This window comes from Strix aluco, chromosome 3 (assembly GCF_031877795.1).
Source record: "Strix aluco isolate bStrAlu1 chromosome 3, bStrAlu1.hap1, whole genome shotgun sequence".
Classification (NCBI taxonomy): Eukaryota; Metazoa; Chordata; class Aves; order Strigiformes; family Strigidae; genus Strix; species Strix aluco.
Window position 1 is genome coordinate 74,803,886 of NC_133933.1, and position 24,200 is coordinate 74,828,085.

A 24,200-nucleotide genomic window follows, 5' to 3' on the forward strand; every position below is an offset into this window, starting at 1 on the left:
GGCCTGGAACAAATATAGTCACTGAATCAGAAGGATGACCATCACCTGTGTCTCTGGATTCAGCTGCTTGTGTGAGTGGCTAGACTATTCCTTTAAAAAAAAAAAAAATGCAGTGCTAGTTGTGCAAGATGTTTTTCCTGTTGCATGTATGAGGTTACTAAAACCCAGTTCCTCCCTTCAGTGGAGCATCTTCCCCGGTGGAGCTTCTCAAAACTGTCTACAGCTTTGAGGGCAGAAAGGGAAGAAAACTTTTCAGTTATGGTTTAACTTACTGTTTATATTAAATCAGGAGCTCAGGGTGAGATGATTGAAGTTAAAAGTGTCAACTGCACCTTGACTGAGTGTTGCAGTGACCCCTCTGGCATTCAGCTGTGCGCTATAACTACAGTTAAGTTCACGTGAACAAATGCAGGCGGCTTTGGTAAAAGCAACACTGAAAACACTGAGTAGGGGTAGAGCTCTTCAGGGGAAGTAAAGCTACAGGGCTCTGCCACAGTTTTTAGAAGAAAGCAAAGGAGAAAACATTGTGTACTGCTAAAGGAAAACACAGTTTGCTGCATTGGCCACATGTTTTGGAGGCTTATAGGTAAACTTTGAAGTTTGGAGATAGATGAAACTATTTTCCACCAACCATGCCTGGAAGCAGACAGACCTACCTCCTTGCACAGCTACTAGGGCATGAAAAACACCAGCTGGCACACACAAGAAGAGACAACTCTTAACAAGTGTCACACTTAAGTAACATTTATTTTCTCAGAGTAGATGGTCCAGGTTAAAAGCACTCATGCAGTTGAGGGGCCTGGCGGCTGTAAAGAACTTTTCCCCAGTTTGTGCTATGTGTGAGCACTTCCACTGAAGTGAAAGTAAGGCAGAACCAAGATTGAGCAAGGTACAGGCACTTTGTTCCCAGTTCAAGCAGGGAAAAAAAAAAGCCTACATCAGGTCCTGGTCCCCCCCACCCCCAAAAAAATCCTCATGTTTGTTAAATAAAACATTGTAAAAAATAGAAAACCTAAGATACAGAAAGTCAGTGCTCCCTAACCGTACACTACTAGTTTATGCCATCATATGTAAGACCAGAAGTATAAGAAATCATAAAATCAAAGCTTACTGTTGACAAGTGTTCAGTTAGCTGGGCCCTTCAGCGATACGTATCATACCAAGTACCTGGCAGCAGGACAGTAACAGTCTGACGTGGTAGTGCCAGCTGTGCCCAACAGCCTGTCTAACCACGTCCCTAAACAACTGCTTGGAGGAAGTAACATAGGAAAAGTATTTTAGATTCCACGTTATCTGGTTACATAAAACAGTGATTTACAAAAGACTCATATACCAAACAATATTCTAAATAAATAGTTCATCTTCATGACTATATACAGAGTCCCCATGACATCAGTTATCCAAGAAGGGCATGTCTGCGTCCATGGGCACCGGGGCAAGTTCACATAGATAGAAGAGCGTGGCTTCGCTGGCTTCTGCCTCCGTCAGCGGCTCCAGCCGCACCAGTTTGCTCTGGGTGGGCTCGGGATCCAGGCTGCTCTCCAGGAGCTCGTCCACTTCCAGGGATTTGTCAACAGCCGAAGGAGTTTCAGCCGCCCAGCTCCCGCTCTCCATGGCAGAGCCCGGGTTCCCATCAAGGAATGCAAGGAGTGGAAACGCTGTGTACTGTATGAGCTGCTTATCTAAGGGAAAAGAAATGCCCAAACCATGATCAGTTCACAGGCCTTTCTACATGCAGAAGGAAAAAACAAAATCCAACCCACAGAATTTATTTAAAGAATAATCAATAAAAACCATTATAGGTGTTTAAGTGAGTGATTGAAGAATTGTTACACTCATGCATATAACATTACTTGTTCAGATTCTCCTGCAAAAAAGAACAGCTTCTCTGCACCTGGTACAGTGCCAAAAACATAAAAAGCAAATATAGTGTTTTAGTTATTTGCTTATCAGCATGACACAAAACCAGGCAAAGAGCAAATAACCGAGATGGTTTTTAGAACAATGCTTCTTCAGCAAAACACTGCAACTCACCTGATTTAGGCTTGGAAACTTGTGAAGCTGTGGGACCAGCATTATTCTTGGTGATTTCTATTCCCTTTGTCTCCATCTGGAAACAAAAGCAAAATCTTCAACACACACTTCAAGCCTTTTCCAATGTCACTAGAGCACACAGCTGACCAACTATTAAAAAAAATTAAGTTGTTCTTTCTGAAGGGATGCAGTGATATCAGCTACCCACACTAACAGACCCTGGCTGAGAAAGTGTGAAATGTAAACACAGGCTGACTCAAGCAAGAACCAAAACTAATGCCCATAAACGAACAAGACAAATCCAAAGAGCTAGATCTTCACTCTGCTGCTTATTCTTGTCTTTCTTTTCCCACCAGACAATACAGGTGCAACCATTCTGACAAAGTATGTACCATGTTTGCAAGTGCTAAAATCTTAGAGGATACAAAAGTCAAGAGCCTGGTACAATACACAGATACTGGCCTCAAGGTAGTATGAGTTTTAAATGACACTAATTAGTGTGCTTTTCCCTTTTCTGCATAAAACCTAACAAACAGGATGAATTCAGCTGCAGCCTTCCTACTCTCATGGAAAGCCTTCAAAGCCAGGGCATGAAAAAAGTGCTATTATACCAGTAAAGGAAACAATAAAGGATGAATGTTTGCATCTCTCACTAGTGTGTACATCGAGCAATGGATTTAAGACTTACTTTGGCATTAGTGATATGATCTGTGGGATTCATCTGCACGGAGCTTGTAAAAAGCTGAATAAGACAAAACACATCAAGTTTTAGGTATATCGATGTTGCTAGTAAGAATACAAGACCATCACATCTGCCTGTGTGAGAATAATCCCTATATTTAATGTTTTCACCCTCTATCAGGATTAGAGTTTATTTACAGGTAGTTACCACTTTCACAAAGACAACCTAGCTTTGGAGCGTAATGGTTTGGAATTCCATGAACCTCAGTCACAAAGGAAACTGCATTAACATCTGACAGTTTGCTGCAGTCTGAAAACACTGATTCCTCCTTACGTTGCTGCATAGAGAAGCCTGTGTACAAAAAGGAAGAACACACCCTGATCAAATCTGCAAGTGACACCAAACTGGAAGGAGCCATGAAAGCTGCTGTTAAGAGGGATCTCAGCAAGGTGGAAGAGGAGCCAACAGGCACCCTGTCCGGTTCAACAGCCGGATGCACTTAGGACACGATAACCTCACGCACTGGCCCACGTGAGGAAACAGAGAGACAGGGAGCAGCTCCTCGGAGAGGGACCTGGGGGTCATGGTAGGCAACACCCTCCCATGAGCCAGCAGCAGGGCCCTGCTCCAGGGCAGCATGCTCTGGGACAGGCAGTGCGCAGCCAGGAGGTCAGTAGAAGCAGTCATTTCTCTCTGCACAGCACCTGAGGCCACGTGGGGAAGAGCCTCCAGTTTTAGGCCTCCCAGTACGAGGGTGTCCAGAGGGCCACAGGTGTCTGGGGGCTTAGGCCATGAGAGGCTGAGGGAGCCTGGCCAATCTTGTCTGCAGAGGGCAGACAACGGGGGATAACTGCACTCTTCCACTGCTTCTGAAGAGGTGTTATGGAGGAGACAAACTCCAGAAGTGGACAAACGACAAGAGGCAAGAGCTACAAGCTGCAGCAGGGGAAATTGTGACTGACTGAAGTAAATTCTTCACAAAGAGTCAAGCACTGGAACAGGCACCCGAGAGGCTGTGGAAGCTCCCATCTTCAGAGATTTCAGAATTTGAGTCAATGAGGTCCTGAGCAACATGATCTAACTTTCAAGTTGGCCCTCCCTTGAGCAAGGGGGCTGGACTAGATGATAAGCACAGATCCCTTCCAACCTAGACCATTCTACTCAACAAACATCTGAAGAGAAATTGGGAACATATACATACTCCTAAAAAATAACCTGAAATGGCAGAAAGACTTCTAAAATAAATGCCAAGAACCTTTTCAACCCCAGTTCATTGAGAAGACCACAGATTATGTACTGGGCTATTTCAAAGCAACAGCATTAATCTAACTGGTGTTTGAGTTTACATAGCAACAAACGTAAGCATTATCTCATTAAGAAAGCCATTCTTTAATCAAAAACTTAAGCATTTGCTTGAGCAGTGGCATGGCACCGAGAATTATACCAGTGCCCCAGAAACTGGCGTTCCTCAGGCGTCAGTGTTGGGACCAGCGCTGTTTAACATCTTTCTTGGTGACATGGACAGTGGATTGAGTGCACCCCCAGCAAGTTTCCCTGATGACACCAAGCTGTGTGGTGCGGTTGACATGCTGGAGGGAAGGGAGATGCCATCCAGAGGGATCTGGACAGGCTGGAGAGGTGGGCCTGTGCAAACCTCATGAAGTTCAACAAGGCCAAGTGCAGGGTCCTGCACATGGGTCAGGGCAATCCCAAGCACAGATACAGGCTGGGCGATGAGTGGATTGAGAGCAGCCCTGGGGAGAAGGAATTGGGGGCATTAGTGGATGGAAAACTATGAGCCAGCAATGGGCACTTGCAGCCCAGAAAGCCAACTGTACCCTGGGCTGCATCAAGAGAAGTGTGGCCAGCAGGATGAGGGAGGGGATTCTCCCCCTCTACTCTGCTCTCGTGAGACCCCACCTGGAGTCCTGTGTCCAGCTCTGGGGCCCCCAACATAAGGAGGACATGGACCTGCTCGAGCGGGTCCAGAGGAGGCCACGAAGATGATCAGGGGGCTGGAGCACCTCCCTTATGAGGATAGGCTGACACAGTTGGGGCTGTTCAGCCTGGAGAAGAGAAGGCTCCAGGGAGACCTTATAGTGGCCTTCCAGTACTTAAAGGGGGCCCACAGGAAAGATGGGGTGGGACTCTTTATCAGGAAGTGTAGTGATAGGACGAAGGGTAACAGTTTTAAACTGAAAGAGAGTAGATTCAGATCAGATGTAAGGAAGAAATTCCTTCCTGTGAGGGTGGTAAGACACTGTAACAGGCTTCCCAGAGAAGTTGTGGCTGCCCCCTGCCTGGAAGTGTTCAAGGCGAGGTTGGACGGGGCTGGAACGAGATGATCTTTAAGGTCCCTTCCAACCCAAACCATTCTGTGATTCTATGATACACATATTTGCAAATATTTACAACTTGCCTGTTTTAAAGGAAAGAAAGAAAACAAAATCTGTTGTGTTTTAAATCTATTTTAAATGGTAACAACCCACACAAATATTTTCTGTAGTGTATTACCAAAATACTTAAACAGTGAAAATTACATCGACAAGGAGATCTGGATCTATGCTGAACTGTCGTCCTGATAACATAGCTTGGAAGTCCTCTAAACTGCAGTCGATACTGTCAAGATAATCCAGAAGTTCCACTCTAGAGAGACAAACAGTATTTTATTGCTGTATGCCTTAACAAAAGGATTAGAAATCCACAATAAAGCTTTACACAGAGGTACTACATGCATTTAAAAATCTTCACCAGAACTAGAATGAGCTAAGTTTTTCATTAGAAACAATCTCTGTAAAAAAAAATGAAAACTTTTAGCATCTTTAGAGGAGAACCCAAGTAAAGCAGACAGGTGCTCCAAAATAGGTATTACATCAACATAACACTATGACATGACATCAGCAGAGATGCACTTCTTGCATCCAGGTAGCCCTAATGCGTCCCCATCCACCTTCAAGAGCTACACAGGTAAATCCTGACAGTTTAAACAACGATATCCACACATTACACTGTCAGGTTATCCACCTCGACTCACTCGCTTCATGAAGAAAATCAGAGGTCCTGTCTTACAATACTTAAAAGGTGACCTATAAATCTGTAGTTCTCAATAGAACCTACTATTTAGTTCTTTTTACTTCAAACAATCAGTTCTAATACTTGAAAAAACAAAAGATCAGGCTACTCACTTTCCAAGAAGATTTATATTCTGTGAAATTACTCCATTCTCATTGAGTATGGAATCCATCATTGAGACTGGATCTTCTGCAGTTAAAGTTGACTGGTTATTCAGCTGTACAGCACTTGACATGAGTGGGTTTGTACTGTCACTGACAGGGCTGAGGGGATCATGAGGTGGGAGAGCAACTGATTCTGTGCTTTTATCCCCTTGAATTACGGGGGCGTATTCCTCTTCGTTATCATCTTCCACAATTACAATATCAGGAGAATGACTACAGCTGTAATATGAGACAAATGAATTAAAGCATTTCATACACTTACTTAAATCGGTACTATTCCACAGATTTAGTTACTTCTCATTTTAGTCAAGCTACTACAAATAAATAAACTTTCCTACTGCTTTTTAATACAAAACACAGCAAGATACTCTCTATATTCCATTGATATGGTGCTGTAACAGTCAATGCAGTTAATGCAGCTCAGCTAACAGACACTGTTGTGCTAGATCACAATAACAGCTACTAAAAAGATACAGGAACACTGATAGTTTTTGCATTAGAACAGCTATAAGCTTGCATATAAATGTAAAGTATGTACCAAGTGGACCAAAGCATATGAGGCCATCAAACCAGACAGACAATATATATTTTGCATCTTTCCTGTTGAACAGAATCAACTCTGGAACATGCATAACAAAGAATCTCAGTCAACAGTGTTGTAGTTAATTAACCTTGTTATGTATACCAGGAAAGCAACCTAAAAATCAAGAAAGAGTCTCAAATAATTTGCCTTCCTCCCTGTTCTGGTTTTCTTAACCCTTAAGCAGCTGTTAGCTGTGCTGCCTCTCCATCATAGCCTTATCTTCAGGAAGCTTTTCTATCAGAGAATGCATTCCCAGACATCAGCTGAACAAGAAGAGTTCAGGTACCAAGCTAGAAATATCTAAGTTTTATTCCTTGAGGCATAATACGTGCCCTATCAATACAAAGCAACTCAGGAAGAGAGCTGCATCACAATCCCTGGACCAAGTTTCAACTGCTCATAGCTGAAAGATTAATTACTTTTATAGTGTTAAGTACAGACAGGAAGGAACACAGTCACAAAACACTTGGGACTGAAAAAAACCCCTGAAATTAACTGGCTTGATAAAAGTTCAAAGACCACACCAACACTTGACAAACAGCACATGCAAATCATTCTCCGTAAAAATCTGTAAAAGCAAGGGAAGTCATTCCTGTCTGTATTCGTAACCAAAAGTAAGATGACATCACTTACTCTGTCTTTGGACAAGTAAATATGCAATAACACAGACTGCTTCCCACTACTTTCTATCCTCAGCATATTAAAAGTCCAACAGTCAATTAACTATTTGGAGGTCAGTGAATTGGAACCTAGTGTGAATTCACAGATGAAAGCTTCTATATGTGAAGGAGTACTGAATAATTCTGGTCACTTCATTAAAAAAAGAATTATCTAATACATCTGAATTATTGCATACACTGGAAGCCAATTATCTACATAGACTTCTAGAGACTTCTTACTTGGAAGAATCTGAAGTGATATCTTCATTTGCTTCTGGTTTAATGGGAAGATTTTCTTCATCACCCATGGGATTTTCTTCATCACCCACATGCCCAGTGACATCATAAATAATGATGTCATCTGAAATCTGTTCCCTTTGTTTTAAGCCCTCATTTCTGTTGAGAGGTACCTGAGAATTATTTTTAAAAGAGACAGGGGACAGAGGGACAATAAGCTTCAGCATTCTGACAGTTATCATTGTATCTTACAATGCTTCAATTCTAAAGAGGTGTAAGAGCTTTCCTAAACCTCAGAGATTACAAGCTGTTTGTACAGATCTACATTTAAGAGAAAAACCATACAAATAAACGAACAAGCTGGAGAATAGCAGCTACAGAAAAAAAAAAATGGCTGGCAAATACTACAGGCATAGAAATAAAAATATACTAGCACTGTCAGCAAAAGCAACAAAAAAGCTGCGACAACAGGACTACACAAGAACTAAAAATATTAAAACAGTGACTGCCCTTTAAATAGTACTTTGTTATAAAGCTATTAATTCTAGTACCATGCTACAGCACTCATTCTAATGATTTCCCCACCAACCATTACTTGGACAGCACAAAATAACTTTCAGCGTCATGACACATTCAAATGGCACAGGAACTTGACATGGTTTTGCTGGCTTGGATACTGCCTTGCAGAGCAACACGCTGGATCCTTGTCCCTGTGTAGGGCCAGGGGCGCCTAACTCCCAGAGATAACACCACAACATACATATGCTATTTCTAACAGCACGGCTATTCAAAGCAAACTGCTTTCAGTGGGATCACAACAAGCTGTATTTAATACACAGTTAACTAGCTTATACATGCTTATATTGAAAAGTGAATGGTGATCATCAACACACTTGTCTTCTGAAGGAAACACAACATGGCGTGTCACTTCTGAAAGTTGATAGCTCTCAGTACACAGCTATGTTTTATTCCTCCTAAGACAAGCTACCTGATCTGCCTGCCCCCCTCCTGTCCTTCCTTCATCACAACACAGAGTATGCATAAAAGAAAACTTACATGGTGGTTACTTTCAGCTGGTTCTTTCACAATGTGTTGAAATACATTTGACTTTGTAGGCCCATTAGTGTTTAGAAGTAGAGGCCTAAATCAGAAGAGTAAAGGAAGAAAGCCATCCTGAAACTAATTCTTTGGTTTTAGTCAATAAAACATGTCAGTATATTGACGGACAGCAAGTTTTCAAGACCATATTTACCTCTTGCGTTTTAGGCTCACTAGTTGGTTATTCTGCACCAAGGTAACAATAAATTGTACAATCTGTAAGGAAGAGAACACTATTGTTAGTCGCTCTACTCTGTAATTGTTTCTGTCAAAGAGTACCAATGTATCTTACAGCAGAAGACTTCAAGAATAAAATCTATACATAAACAGCAGAACAATTATTTTGTGTAGTAACTTCCATATAGAACTGTTCAGAAAAGTTAAAAATCGTGGTAGAATAGAAAACACCGCTGGTAACATTTAAAAAGAATAGTTATTCAGTTGTCTGAGAAAGGCTTTTCAAGCAGCAGTCAATAAGAGCAGACTTTTACACGACATCCTACAGCACACGGAAAAACATCCAGTAACTCAAACTATTAGAAGAATTCTAACAAGCAATGACAGAAGGCACACAGGGATGTTGACTGTATATGTAACCTATATCTGTAAATACTGGTCCTGGTAAAAGGCATTTTTGACAGATTCAGAAAAAAATATATGTACAAGTAACAGTATTCATCAACTGCCTTTCTTTTTGAAATGTTAAGACCTTCTTCCCTTATGTTTTAAATTTAAGGATTAAATGTATGCATCTGGCTTGAACAAACTGGAAAAAAAAAATCAGTAACAGTCTCTGCCACAAGGCTGTTTTCAGTGATGCTCTGTCTGATACGTAAAAAAAAATAATGTGTAAACTGTTTGCATTTACATCAGTTTTGGTGGATCATAAATCTAACTGTTAAACTAAACTAAGCTAACATATTATCAGTACAGAATATTAGTCATCCAATTCCTGAAGTAATAGAAAGATGCACGGACCATTTTAAGGGTACTTTAATGAATGATGTGATGCTCTTGAACCTCTTTATTTGAAAACGTTTACAGGAGTTTGGCCTTATCTTGTGCTTATGCCATAAAATACACTGACTGTTTCACAAAGATTTGTTCACTATACACCACCCTTTTGTTTTTTCTATTAAAGAGACATTTCACACACTACAAAAAAAAACAGAGGGCAAGGCAAGACAACATGTGGCACAGTATTCCTAGTTCAGCGGCACTCACTCACTCATCCACATATGACACCTGAATGAAGCTTTACCTTCCGAATAACCTGCTGTTGTTGCAAGTGTTTTGCTCTCAGTTCTGCCACTTCCCTCCAAAGGGATTCATTCTCTCTGTTTGAAAACAATGATTTAAAAGTCAAATTAAAACTATGTTTTAAAATATTTACATTAGTATTTTTTGTTAAAGATTAGTTGGCTTCATTAAAGCTCTTTGAAATGTGCTTTTAGATTCGGGGGGGGGGTGTGTGTGTGTGTCACACAGTCAGCAGCCTTAGCAAATAATTACAAAATGGAGACCCAAACACATCAAATAGCCTGCAGAGAATTTCCAGCCCCCTTTAACAAAAAAAAAATTTCCAGATTTGGCAATACTTATTACACATACATTCAGCATTTAAAAATCAACTATTTTGTTTCCTTTCCCATAAGAAAGTTATCTTTTCCTCTTCCTTCTAGTAAATAAATCCTAAGGAATTAAATAAAACAAATAAAAAAAAAAATCAAGCATCCAACTTGTTCCTGGCAGCAGCAAAGGACCAAACAGCGTAAGAGTGCAGTTTCTCTCATCACTTAAAAAAAAAAAAAAAAAAAAAAAAGAGTTCATACATATCAAGCCTGTTTGTCCTCCTTCACACACATCTTGCTAGACACAAGCCACCTGTCAGCAACTGTACATCCACCTTGAAAGCATCTTTACAGAACAAGCTCTCAAGTCACACATGCAGCTGTAGGTCATCCTAACAGTTGCCTCTACTAGCTCCAGTAAAGGGCACGTTAGCTGCTAAAAAATAACAGGAGCACAGCAGAGATGGCAGTTTTCATGAAACACTGCCATTTTACAAACCTTGGTTGTTCCAGTACTCCAGTTATGGAGACAGTGTAAGAACTGCTGTAAAGTGTCCCTTGCTATTTTATCCATGATCTCGCTGCTTCCAACAGCATAAAGCATATTAAGGAGGTAGATGACGACTACTGAAAGCTTCAATGAATAAGGAAAGACAACATACAGCCCTCCTCTCTTTTGCAGTGTAGTTTTCAACACAGCCAAAAAAGAACAATCTCTCCTCTGGTGTTTGGGTTTTTAGGAAACCTTAAGCTAAGCCTTCAGAAACAGCTGTTTATATGCAGTGTGATGAAGCTTATTACTCACTCTTCAAACTGCCCTATGTCCAAGGTACAATTTCAGACCACAGTTCCATGACAAATTTAACAACTAAGGTTCGGGATTCTGAAGTTCCTCAATTTCCTCACTACCTTTATTAACATGTTTTGTAGGACTAGGTCTTCTGATTTAGCTCCAGTTTCTACTTCAATCATTTTAAACTCATGGGTCAACAATATGGATGTCAAAGATGAACGGAACCATTCTATCTTTTCACCTCCACAATTGGCAGGTCATTAGCAACCAGAAGTCGTTTCAGTCAAAGTCAGCCCTGCTCTGGGCAGGGGTTTGGACCTGACAGCCTTCTGAGGTTTCTTCCACTCTAAATTCGTCTATGATTTGGAAAGGATGAATATGAACATTGTTACTCTAGACTGATCAGATTCTAATAAAGGCTTTTCCTAGACAAAGTAAGTTTGCCTCCTAATATTCTATCACTCAAGTAATTAGAACTGAAAACTAGAAATGACAGCATTTACTTCTTAAAACTTGAACTAATCAGTGACCTCTGGCACAGAGGTACACAATCATTTACGTTCTTAATGTAAGTTAAGGAGTCCTGAGACAGAGTTACTGTTGAGGTGCTGTGACTTACAATGCATGAGTTTATGCTCATATATCCTGTATCTACATACGCTAAGGGTTAAGCAATTCATGACACACATCTCTCTCACTGTTAAAATAAATCGCAATTACTAAATAGGTTAAAATATAATTCTAAAAATACTCTATTTATTTGGATTTGATATTCTGTACCTCTGCCACTGAGGTAAGTAATGAATTTCCAAAGTGGATTTCTAAACATATTTTCATAGGTATTAACTCTTATAGAGCTGTTATTAAAGGTGTTATCTAATTGCCCACTACTAGACAGTTCTTCAAACACCAACATTCCCTATTACTTTTAGCCATATCAGAATATTCAATTTTTAATGCAATTCTTATACTGAAATTTATTTTCCTAAAGCAGTAAGAAATCAAGAAACACCTAAAATTAAGTCTTTGTCCGCTATGTATTATCATAGAATGATTCAGGTTGGAAGAGACCTTAAAGATCACCTAGTTCCAACCCCCCTGCCACGTAATGATCAGAATTACTCAAGTTTAGGGATCAGCTGCTGATGGAGCAACTTACTTCTTCAAAGCAGACAATCGAGATTCAATAGTCTCTTGTTTAATTTGCACCTTTTGAGCACTACTAATTATTTTGGAGATATCTTCCTGACGTATCTTGTTTTCTTCAGGTCTCGAAGAAGAAACCTGTAAAAGATTAGAATCCAGAAACAACACTTTTCTTTACTCATTGTTAACTGTTATTTTCTTTTGGTGATCAAGTATTTTTTCTTCTAGCATTCATAAACTGCATTTAAGTTAATAATAAACCAAGCATCAAATAAAAAAAATACAGAAACACACAGAAATTTATTCTTACAGCTGTCACCACATTAGCTTTAGTTGTTACATTTGTGTACATACGGATTCTTCAGGCATTCTCTTAAGTGCTCTACTTCCTAACGGCTTCACAGTAACCCAATGTTAGTAAGTACATCCCTCTCTCCACAGTTTAACTCGCTGTATTTCTATTCGGTATCTATATTCACCTGACTCACGGTTAACAGCAGAGCATATTCCAGAACCACATTTAGCAGCATAACAAACCTGTTTATAGGTTTGCCCCCGTTCTCTTTGGTGAAAAGTTTAATGCTTACAGCTTGTTCTGAAACAAGCTACATAAACAAGCAGATTGCTGCATTACTGATGGTAAAGTCAAAGCATGCTCTGCACTTCTAATACCCATTTGCAAAATGTCATATTTGCATAACTTGCTCATTTTTGCCACCTGTGAAACTTACTATAATGACAGCAAAGCAGGTTAAATAAAGGAGACTTAGTCAAATCCCCCAAAATATCTTAAAGCAAGTCAAGATATATATGACAGCAGCACAGTTTGCTTCCCCAAACTTATCTGCACTCCCAATCCTGAAATTAAACTTGACATGAACTTTGCTATTCATTCATACTTACTCGCACAGGTTTTCCACATACTGAGTTTTCACTAACCTTCCTTTTAATGTGGTCCAACAAGTCTTCCCGGCCCTGCTTAAAATACGGGTGCTGAAACTCTACTGGACCATCTCGCTCCTGTTTGACAATCCCAGAATCAACATGGACAACTTTACGGAAGCCATCTGTAAAAAAAGAAGAAAAAAAGCCCTCTCAAAACTCATATTAAGAAATTCAAACTATGCTGTTCCAACTATCTTCTTATCAGTTTTGAGGATGAGACAGTATCCTAGTTGCAGAGAACAGAAGCCACTGCTTGAAAGCCACTGTCTATAACTGAACACGTACAGGATCTAGAACTATGCTAGAAAGCAAAAACCCAAGAACTTACACATGTTTAACTGTCTGACAAAGCTTGCCATGTTGCTGTGCTTGAAGTACTTGGGAAGAATCTCTTTTGCAAATCTCTGTTCATCCAACACCAAGAAACTCCGGCCATTCTAAAATAAGAGAGACACATTAGGCTACTTAAAGACTGTTGTAGAAAACACGCTGGGCTTTTAGAATTAATCATCAGATAGGAATGTTTCCTTTGTGCATGCAGTACGTAACTGATCTTGGCTACAGTTTTCCACAACAGAAAGTGTACAAACCCCGCAGTTGCAAAGCAACAGAGTGTTATCAGTATACGTCGCTATCCATATATGAAGGGGAACAACTCTATTGTCACTCATTGCTTCCTCAAGAAATGAATTGTTTACCAGCAATTATCACAGTTTCACTACAGGACAATACTATCCATTTTGTAGGTAGCTTCAAAGTCTTGGGAAAGAATCTAACAAAAAGACAGTGCAAGGAAAAAACACCACCAACCAGCTGAAAGTCCCTTCTGCTTTCCAGTATAAAAGCAGAATTAGTTTGATAGAACTTGGAGAGCAGATGGAGCTGTCAAAGAGCTGAGGGTGTCCACTAGGTTTTGGAGTTACCCAAAAGGTAACCAACCACCCAAGGCACTATCCCCCTCCTCCCGGGGTACCAATTGTGAGGGAGGACTGATTTTCTTATTTCATCCACAGGCTTTGACTAAAGTAGAAGGCAATTCTACTGAAATGTTCTTCAATGACTGTGCTCCATTAACTAAAGCACAAGTAATTGGCAAAATCCTAATTAGCTACTTCAAAATGGTTTAGGTTTTGTCTGTACATCCAAAGTACTCTCACACTGTATTTAATGAGAAGCCTATCACCTTCAACAAATGTCAACAGTAATGCTGCATCTTCTTAGAAGCCCTTTAGTTCAGCGAGTCGCATTTATTTCTTACCCCCAAATGACAGCAGTTCTATGATTCCAAGAAGCTTGAAGAACCAACCATGAGACCATGTGAAAATCCCTGCCCAAGAGCTTGTTTCTGACAAACCAGCAAGGACCATCAGAAACAGGATTTATAAATGGTTCACCATGGGATTGAGTTAGAAGCTTAAGACTGAGGAGGGTAGGAAGATGAAAACTTCCCAGTAATGCCTACCTACCTCCTGCTGAGAATCAGTCAGCAGAAGGGAAAGAGGAAGCAAAGGGCAGGAACAGACCATTTTAGCCAATGCATTAATGAAACTCACCAGCTGAAGGGACTCAAACAAGCGGCACTACCTGTGACACCAACAGACAGCTTTCATGCAGCACCTCACTTCCTTGTCACTTTGACATTGCTCAGGCCTAGCACAGAAAAATCTGGGAAACACATCTACTCGTTCCTGTTGCCCTGACAGTCGTTTACAGCAAAGCTGTACAGAGTTAAGGCCTGACTTGAACTCACTGAAGAATTACTACATAGCTAAATACTGTTTTCAAGTCCTAGCGCTACTGACTGCAGCACACAGCAATCTTTCAAGTACTTCATTTGGTTCTCCTTGTACATGTTTCCACAGACAACATATACCCGTGGCTTCACTATGTATGCAGGGAGGTAAAATTTGGCTGTTCAGTTTCAGATAGTGGTCATGCTTACAGTCTAAGGATATCGTAGAATAGAATCATAGAATGGTTTGGGTTGAAAGGGACCTTAAAGATCACCAAGTCCCAACTCCCCTGCCATGGGCAGGGACACCTTCCACTAGACCAGGCTGCTCAAAGCCCCATCCAACCTGGCCTTGAACACTTCCAGGCACAACTTCTCTGGGAAGCCTGTTCCTGTGTCTCACCACCCTCACAGGAAAGAATTTCTTCCTTACATCTGATCTGAATCTACTCTCTTTCAGTTTAAAACCATTACCGCTCATCCTATTCCTACACTCCCTGATAGAGTCCCTCCCCACCTTTCCTGTGGGCCCCCTTTAAGTACTGGAAGGCCACTATAAGGTCTCCCTGGAGCCTTCTCTTCTCCAGGCTGAACAGCCCCAACTGTGTCAGCCTATCCTCATAAGGGAGGTGCTCCAGCACAAATATGGATTTGTACATGAAGAAAGTAAATACTATAGTAACCGTACTCTTCCTCCCCTATACCTCATAATATTGACATAGCATATTTTTAAAAGGTGTCATCACTTGTGTACCAAATGATCCCAATACCTTCCCTCACACAAGAAGTGCTGCATGTCAGTAGCATCAACTGTGATTAGTGGATCTTCCTTCACAGCCTTACAGAATCTCAAACAATTAGTCTTTACTTTTAATTAAGAAAATCATACAAGAATATCTAATAGCCTTGGTGTGCTTACTTGAGATAAGCATAAGCAATGATTTGGAAAGTCTCCATTAAAGGCGTAAGGTGGCACTTCTTAAGACAGAGAACATCTGAATCTTCATATAGCCCTTAGCAACCCTCTTCCAGAAAAAAACAAAAAAAATAGAAGGAAAAGCTGCTGTAATCTACCTGCTTCCTTCTTCAGGAAGTTCTGGCTGAAGTTTCTGGTAATTCATTATCAGTAAAATGTTTAAGACGACATTTGATCATTGCTTGAGCATTTAAAATAAACTCAGCTGAGAGCTGCCATCTCAACACCACTTGAAGATGTTGATACAGTTTGGGAACAGGATTTTTAAAATATACATTATTTTTAAAACATCTAAAATAGAGAAAATTATTAATAAAAAATGCTTAGTATTTATCACAAGAGTTAATGATGCTCACTGCAGCAAACTTACCAGCCCTTCATTACATTGTAAGAAGGTGGTTACTTCCTACCTTCCAATACCTCAAAATACTTATAAACTTTGTGCTCTGATAATGCTGCTTTATTATTCACTACAACAGCCTCCATTTGAACATATAGGATTCAAGAAGAAACGACATTCAACCCAGGTTTTCCTTTTTTTTTTCTTTTTTAAACAATCAAAGTGGATGTATATCAACACGGCCACTGTATGCCTTTAACCTGCAGTTCCGAGGAAAGGGACTTCAGTTACTGGAATAAACAGAAGCAGATCAACGCTCACGTGCGTCCCCCCGCCCCCACCCCCTCCAGCTACTGACGGGTACCGAGTTTGACCTTCTCCAGAGAGGTGCCCCTGATCCATCCCCGCCACGCCGCTCCCCAGAACCACACCGGGGATGGGGGGGGCAGGGGATGCCCGTTCCAGCAGGTGGACACCAGACCCGGTGAGCAGCCGCCGCCCGAGGCAGCAGTTGCCGGCCCCACGTGGCCGCCCGCCCGCCCCCACCGCCGCGGGCGGCACAGCGCGGCACGGCCCCCCCCGGCCCCGGCCCAGCCGCCATCAACGCTGCCGGCCCCGGATCGGTGTCGCACGGGGGAACAGCGGCCCTGTTTGTCTGGCGTGCTGGAGACGCTAACACCCCGACCCTCTTTTCCCCCGGAGCAGGACGCCGTCGCACAGCCCCGGGCTCCCCGAGGGCGAGCCCCTGTTATTTACGAACTCACAATTCCACCGCGGCTCTGCGGTTCCCCTGCTACGGCTTAATAAAAACTGCGTGTCAGCGCACCGCAATACCCGACCGCTCTCGGATCCCTGCCCTCCCCCTCGCCAAGCTCAGCAGCGCCCGCCGACAGCCTCCCGGGGAAGCCCCCAGCCCGCTCAGCCGGGGCCGGCCAACAGGCCCCCCCCGGCCCGGCCCGGCAGGGGACGCGCCTCCCCGGCGGGCACCGGCGCTCGTACTCCCCGGGTACCCGCAGCCAGAGACGAGGCAGCGGCTGCGGGCCGGCGAGGCGAGTCGGCCTCTCCCCAACAGCCCCGTCGGGGCTGGGAGAGCTGCGACGGCCCAGAGCTGCTCGGCCGGGGGGGCGCTCCCTCGGGCCGCCTGAGGGGAGCCCGACCGAGCCCAGCGGCCGTGCCCGGTCTTTCCACCCTCCCCACGCGCGCCGAGGCCCGCGGCTGCCCGCCCCGACGCCACGGGCCCCGCGGCAGGCCCGCCCCCTCCCGGTCCTTCCCCAGCGGGCCCCGGGTGCCCGCAGGGCGCGGGAGGAGCCGCTGCCCGGCGCCGCCGGAGGAATACGGAGCTAAGCGGGGGGGGGGGGCGGGGGGGGGGGGGCACCTCCCGCCGCCCCGCGCACGGGGCCGCCAACCGCCGCGGCCGGCGCGCGCCGCACCTGGCTCCAGGTGATGAGCTGGTTGCTGGGGGCCTCGCCCACCAGCGCCCACAGCTTGCTGAGGAAGGCCGGGACCCCGGCGCTGGCGGAGGGCGGCGGCTGGGGCTGGGGGGGCGGCTGCTGCTGCCGCGGCTGCTGCTGCTTCATTGTCGCTCGGGAGCCTCCGCCGTCTGGCCGGGGGAGGGGCGCGGGGGGGGGGGGGGGAGGGAACAAGGAGGAGGAGGAGGACCCAGCCCGGCCTCCCCCCACCCCTCCCCACGCGCGCGCCTGCGCGCCGGGCGACCCCCGCATGCGCAGCGGCCCGCCGCGCGCGCGCGTGCGCGCCGCCCCGCCGCCTCCCCGCCCCCTTCCACCCTGCGCTTTACATAACGGCCCCACGTGCGCCGCCCGCACGTGTCACAACAGCGCGGGCCCGGCCGCCCGCCCGGCAGGGGCGGTGCGCGGAGGAGGGAGGCCGAGACGGGTAGGTCCCGCCCATGCAAATATGGAGGGGCCGGGGCCAATGGGGACGCGCCTCTCTCCCCGGGGGGTGGAGCCACACGGTGGGCGGGGCGCCCGTTCCCGCTCGGGCGTCGGTGCGGAGGGAAGCGGCCGGAGGCTGAGGGGAGGTCCCGCTCTCCAGCCTCTAGGGAGGGGCTTTCCCTCGCCTTCGCAGAAGTCACGCAGGACAGAGCAGGCAACCATAACTGCAGGTACTGGGCACTCCCCTGTCGAGCCCGTTGCTCAGGGCGCGCAGAGGTCTGCAGCTCTAAGGGCTGTCCATCAGTCCCCCCCACGTGGCCCAGCACTACACACATGACAGAATTAACACTTCTTGTAACCCCGTGTGTTAATAGCAGCTGTATAATATGTTAAGGACAGTATCACTTCCTTAGGGCATCCCTCAGTTGAAGAAAGAAAGGTTACGTGCACCCTTCCCTTCAGGAAGTATCCAACATATAGTGGAGAGGGAGAGTGGCAAGAGCTGAGGTAGCACCAGCCAAAAAGCCTCAGCATCTTCCCCTTGGACCTACTGCTTGACTTCCATTTGGGCAAGTTACTGCCAGTGTAGGCATAGCTGGAGACACCCCATCATCCTCAAGCTTCTCAGAGTAGTTATAATTAAAAAAATAAATTGAGTTCCAAGTTTTCAAGTTCCTCAGTTTGATCACATTTTCAATGAAAATAAGTACAAAATTGTTCAGGTTTTTCAAAGCTAGCCGTAACAGTCATTGCTGCTGCTGGTTATCTCTCAGCAGCCTGCTCTCACCGGTGACTGGGATCCAGGGAGGGCAGCAGAACAGGCTGGCAAGGTCTCGACAGCACCTTACAGGTGCAGAAAATGTGCCTTTATAAAGGCTACCTAGTCCTGTGTTTTCAGAAAGGTCAAGAACTAGCTATTCCTCTGAAAAACATGGGCACACACAGCATGGTAAATCATTATACACATGATCTAAGAACATATATTAATATAAGCATATGCACAACAGAAACATCCAAGCTAACTCTAGAAAGTAAGTCAGGCAGTCCCTAAGGAGCACTCTCTCCAAAGCAAACTGTGTTTAGACTTCAGACTTACTGGCTACAGAGACTCTGAAAAGAAACTGATTTAAATCAAAAGGATATCTCTAGGAAAATAGCCTAATGAATGGTAAAATCCAATAAAATTATTTCCATACTGTACCAAGTATTTTGCAAAACTGAATTGCAAATAATTTTTAAAAAAGTGTTCTATGTAACTAAAACTAGTATTTTCACAACAAATCCTCATCAATTGACAGTGATACCAATGTTTTATTTTGTTGAGAGTTCTCAAAAAAAAAAATCTCAAAGAATCAAGGTCAGCTTGATCTGCTTCAGTTTGCAGCGAGAATAAAGCACAATGGCAGGGGAGAAAAATTTGAGAACCTTTAGCCTGGTAGCCTGCAGGAAAGTGAATTTAAATATTTCCATTTGATGCTGTATAACACACAGCTTCTCTTTTCTCATAGCATTAGTAGGCTACAACAGCCCATAACAAACCCATTGACTGACAACCGCTAGATCATTCCTGAGAGAAGTCACAGTTACTAAGTTTATGGCTTAGCTTTTCAGGGTCAGCATTTGGAATGATAAAACTTAAAAGAATGCCTTTTAAATTTAAGCACAAGTTTACAGGAATTGTCCAAGTAATTTTTCATCCTAATGTGCATGCAGCAAGCTCCTACCAGGTTCCATTTATCTAGCTACAAATGCTAGATAAGCAGAGAGAATATGGTTGTGATTTAATCTGGACACAGTATTGCTTTCCACCTTACATTTTTGCTTTACAACACACATTTGAAAATAGGAATTGTTGGACAATATTTCAAATTGTGCTTTTAAATGATGAATTATTTCAAAAAGGAAAATTCTGTATCAATATATTTTGCTCAGACAGCAGTGGAACCATGCACTTAATTTTTTTGCATTTCACTAGTAGATAGCACATCATCTTGGTGAGAAAGACCACTGTATAACTTGATTTCTAATGTCTTACAGTTGAAGGAAGTCTTTTAACCTTTCTTGCCAAACCTCAGCTTAGGGAAAATATTTTTTTTTGAAGCCTTAGGGCTCAAGAACTGAAAGTTATTAATTTAATACTTAGCATAAAACGTTAGCGATGTACAACTCAAGTAACGCTTCAATTAGTTTTTTATTATCTTACAAGGTCTGAGCACAAGGTAATTGCTTGCCCACGTTCATAAAGCTTCCCGTTACGCTATTTTGTAAGTCAGCAACTGTAGAACTCACCAGTCTTTAACCTGCGGCTATTTGACTTCCCACTATCTTCACAGACAGTGCTATCAATCATCCTTCTCCACTCTGCAGTAAAGTTTTTCTCCATTCAGCTTGCAGAAATCTGGTAATTATCAGTTCTGAAACAGGTCAAGCTATTTAAATCTTTCATAATACAGTTCTCACCCTCCCCTCCCCAGAAAAACAACACTGTAAAACTTTTTAGATATTGTGAAATGCTGGGAATCCAGAAAGAAAGGATCTCTTCCCATACCCCTCAACTAATGCCTTGAGCCCCAACAGATGCTGTTCCTCCCCCACCTCGTTCCCCCTCCCGAGGGCCCACAGTCCCCCCACAGGCAGGAGTTCCAGCTGAGACCTAGTACTTGGGGACTAAGAAAGCACTGCCAACAGGGAACATCTGATTTCCAGCACTCTTTCTTACAGCTTTCACAGAGATGCTATATAGGTAGCAGCACCTCAGATCTGGGCAGGAAGCCAAGGGAATAAAGCTAGCTATCTGTTCATATCACTACCTGTTTATTTTGACATCACGTATGCTTAGAATCCCAGCCACCACTGGTCTCTTCCTCTCATGCTAGAGCAGCAGGCAACCCCACAGCCATCCCACACTCTCTTAAAGGAGCTTTGGCCCTGATAGCCCAGTTTTGATGTGGTTTCAGAAACAGTTTGGGAGAAGGATTCTTTGTTCTACAGCATACTTACAAAAAGAGGTCACAAAACAGCCCTCATGTAACAATTATTTTCTGCTATGAACTTCACCTATCTTCTCTTGCTTCCTATTTTCTTCCACCATAGTGGAATACACAGCAAGGGTCAACAGCCAAGCTTGCCTTGCAGGCTGTTAGTATGGCTCTTATAAGTCTGAAGCGCAATCTGTGTGAATTCCTGTTACATCAGACTCTGAGTAAAGCCTAAGTCAACGCCCCAAGGGATACCAGTCTATAGATTTTCCTTAAGACAAACAGCACGATGCAAACCAAGCAACTGAAAATGGCAAGGGAGACAAAGGTAGGGTGACAGATTTCAAGGCAATACTCTCCTCTTTTTGTGATCACTATTTGTCCTGACTGACATGCATGACATCTGAAGGTTCTAGCAAAGAACACAGTCATCCTGTAACTCAGGCACGCTATAATTTTGTGTTTCAGATCCAGTCATCTTTATTGATTTGTCTATACTGATCCCTGTGAAAGCAAAAGACAAATCAGTCACTGATCTTGCACCTATGTTTCCCCTGGAACAAGCACAGAAGGCCACAGGTAAACCATCCTGGAATGTCTGTAGTGCCAAATACTGTGGACAGCACTTCACAGCCAAATTTGATGCAAGCCTTTCACCTTTAAAAAAAGGTATTACACCATTTAAATAACTGAAAGTGTTCCTAGGAGTCCCAACTCTGCATGTATATTAGGATCTCCTTGAATTAAAAGTGGCTCTAAAAGGCCTAGCTTTAAATTAAACCTCCCCGAACAGCCTTTGAGATTTCTGTGTTCATGATGAAACCGACTAGCGTAGGCAAAGCAGTGACATTTCAGAGAGCTTCTGAAGAGTTTGTTCTTCCAAAGCCAATATCCTTTCAGTTAGTTTTGTGCTGTCCTTGTGCATCTGATTCAAGTACTGTTCACTTTTTTTGGGTGGCTAAGGGATTAATTTTCCTTCTCCACATGCCCTGCAGGAAAAGCAGATGGCACAGTCAGCACACCGGATATCGAACAGACAATGGCAGTCTAATAACTTAATTTTAAAACTGACTGCCAGTCTTTATGATAACTGTTCCCCACAGTATATTTAAAATTAAGCTATGATAACTGAAACCCACTGCCATTCACGATCAATGGCTTTTTTTTCCTGAAAGGAAAATTCAGACCTACATTCATATTAACTACTAACCCATCAAAATAGCTTGCTATGGAAATGGCACGTAAGTGTTATCCATTTCTTATTTGCTTATGTATGAGGAATGCTTGTTTTAGGCTTTTCCCAATTAGACAAAATCTTCTCTACTCAATGAAAATGCTCAGTGTATCTTAACAGACTGTTTTCTCATACTATGAGGAGAAGAGTTACAGACTTGGAACAGGTATGTTTTAAAACAAGCTAAGAGAGCATTCAATTAAATGCAGGCAGTTTCTTTAGAAAATTCCAGTCTTAAAATGCTTGAAGACATAAAAAACCCCTGCACCTTTGAAAAGGAGACTAAAAAAAATAATCTTGAGTCTAAACCCATTTCTTAACACACTAAGGAGTTCCAAATTCAGGCCAGATTATCAGGGCTTTCTGCAATGTTAACCTTTTTATTGAAGCTTTTGGAAGAATGGTAGATTTGGGAAAAAAGGGAAGGAGTCTTCATGGGCAGCATGCCTAGCATAAAACTTTATAGAAGTTTTAGAGCAGTTCACTGTGGCCATGTGTTGGTAATCGTGGAAACAGTTCCTATAGTAAAAAACCCCTAAGCATATGTGCTCATTTGGTCATCCAAACTTAACACTGTTTTATTCCAAAATGAAAAGTTGATATGAGAAACTGTTAGCACAGTTTCTCAAGATTTTGTTTCTTCAAGTAGGATTTCGTAACACAGAAGTTATGAACATTATGGCAATGAAGGGCTCGTAAATCAGAGTAAGGCATGAAAAAGAAGCTGTTATCTAACCTGAAGCTAGTTTAACAAGAACATACTACATTCATGGTTTAGTTATTCAAAAGCCTCCATTTCATGCTATTTCCCATTGCAAACATTAGGACCTCCATAAAATAACTGTTCTGCCAGCTCAATTCCAGAGCATGGGAAAGCTTTCTTCAAAGAATACCCCTTGCATTGGTTTACCCTCATCAAAAGCACAGTAGAAATTCTTCACAAAGTACCAGTGAGCAACTGTAATCATATACTTGACATGTAAAATTAACGGTGTTCTTATTAAGTTTTAAAACGAAGTTTATTTTCAAGAATAAATTATACAAAAGACACCTGCTCTGTGGTTGTGGAGTCTGTCATGCCATAGCTCTCCCCCTGCTAATGGCCACTTACCAACTCTCTTCAGCCTGTTTAAACTGGAAAACCCTCAGCCTGAAAATAGAACAAGCCATATCTAATTTACCTGAATCTGAACAGGTGGAACTGTAATCTTCCATGTCTATGTCTAATCTACTGTTGTTCATTGCTTGTTCAGATTCCTGTAAGTTTTTATAAAGGGGAAAAAAAAGGACTTTATTTAAGAAAAATGTGACCCAAATTACTAGTTTTCCTGTATTGTGAGAGATACTAGAGAAAGTAATGATTTGCTGTAGTTTTCACAGGATTTGGCTATTTCCTTCCCAATTTGGTTAAAACTACTGCTGTAGCAGCCACACACCACAGTTCAGTGGACAGCTGGTGACTGAAATGGTATCTATGCTGCAACTGCAATTGCAGCTGTCGTCACCTTTGTTTAGCTAGCAAAATAATCAAGCTATTTTTGAATTTGCATCAATTTTTTTTTCTTGCTAGCTGCTTATTCTTCCCCACACAAATGGGCCATTATGTTGAGAGCATATGTTAAAAAAAAAATAAAGATAAAGCTGCAACTGGTAGTCTTCTGTATTTTGCAGATGTAAGAACTACATACAGGCAGCACATCTGGGCTTCACAGTTCTGGCAGATTCTGTTTGCGGTTTGTATGTTTGATACCTTATCCTGAAACTTTAATGTAGTCTCAGCAATGTATCACTTCCTCCTCTCCCCTATTCTAGATAAGAGCTTCAAACATATCCCAAGGTGATCTCCTTTAGGGACATCACACGTAACAAATTAATATTTAATTTCCCTACTTATCATTAAGGTCTGTCACTCGGTGCTGAGGAACAAGTCTCAGGCTATGCTGCTCTGTATTAGTGACAAGTATTATGAACCCAAATCTGTACTCGAAAGCTGTATATTAAATTCTTCTACCAAGCCAGTCACACACACAGAGAACCACTAGAACTTTCCACTTGCAGATTTAC

General features: G+C 42.9%; 1 protein-coding gene across 2 annotated transcripts; it reads right to left on the bottom strand.

Annotated features, from left to right (window-relative positions):
- Positions 1-728: 728 nt before the first annotated feature.
- Positions 729-17,649, bottom strand: HSF2 (heat shock transcription factor 2). Of its 2 annotated transcripts, XM_074819229.1 has the most exons (13): positions 17,463-17,649; positions 13,313-13,421; positions 12,979-13,106; positions 12,053-12,177; positions 9,791-9,866; positions 8,684-8,745; positions 8,488-8,572; positions 7,435-7,604; positions 5,902-6,171; positions 5,257-5,362; positions 2,723-2,776; positions 2,035-2,110; positions 729-1,682 (listed from the first exon to the last, which is right to left on the bottom strand). In XM_074819229.1, the coding sequence occupies exons 1-13, from the start codon at positions 17,607-17,609 to the stop codon at positions 1,393-1,395; spliced, it is 1,698 nt and encodes a 565-aa protein (XP_074675330.1). In that variant the 5' UTR covers positions 17,610-17,649; the 3' UTR covers positions 729-1,392. The 2 variants fall into 2 exon arrangements, with proteins under 2 accessions (XP_074675330.1, XP_074675331.1); XM_074819230.1 differs by lacking the exon at positions 2,723-2,776.
- Between the last annotated feature and the right edge of the window lie 6,551 nt (positions 17,650-24,200).

Bases quoted from the DNA above. Each gene is read 5' to 3' on its own strand.
- HSF2 (XM_074819229.1), bottom strand. From the start codon at position 17,609: ATGAAGCAGCAGCAGCCGCGGCAGCAGCAGCCGCCCCCCCAGCCCCAG. The intron at 8,746-9,790 runs GTAAAGCTTCAT...TCTTCCTTACAG, and splicing joins AACAGCAGGTTATTCGGAAG to ATTGTACAATTTATTGTTAC. The intron at 5,363-5,901 runs GTGAGTAGCCTG...TTGTCTCTCTAG, and splicing joins AATATAAATCTTCTTGGAAA to AGTGGAACTTCTGGATTATC.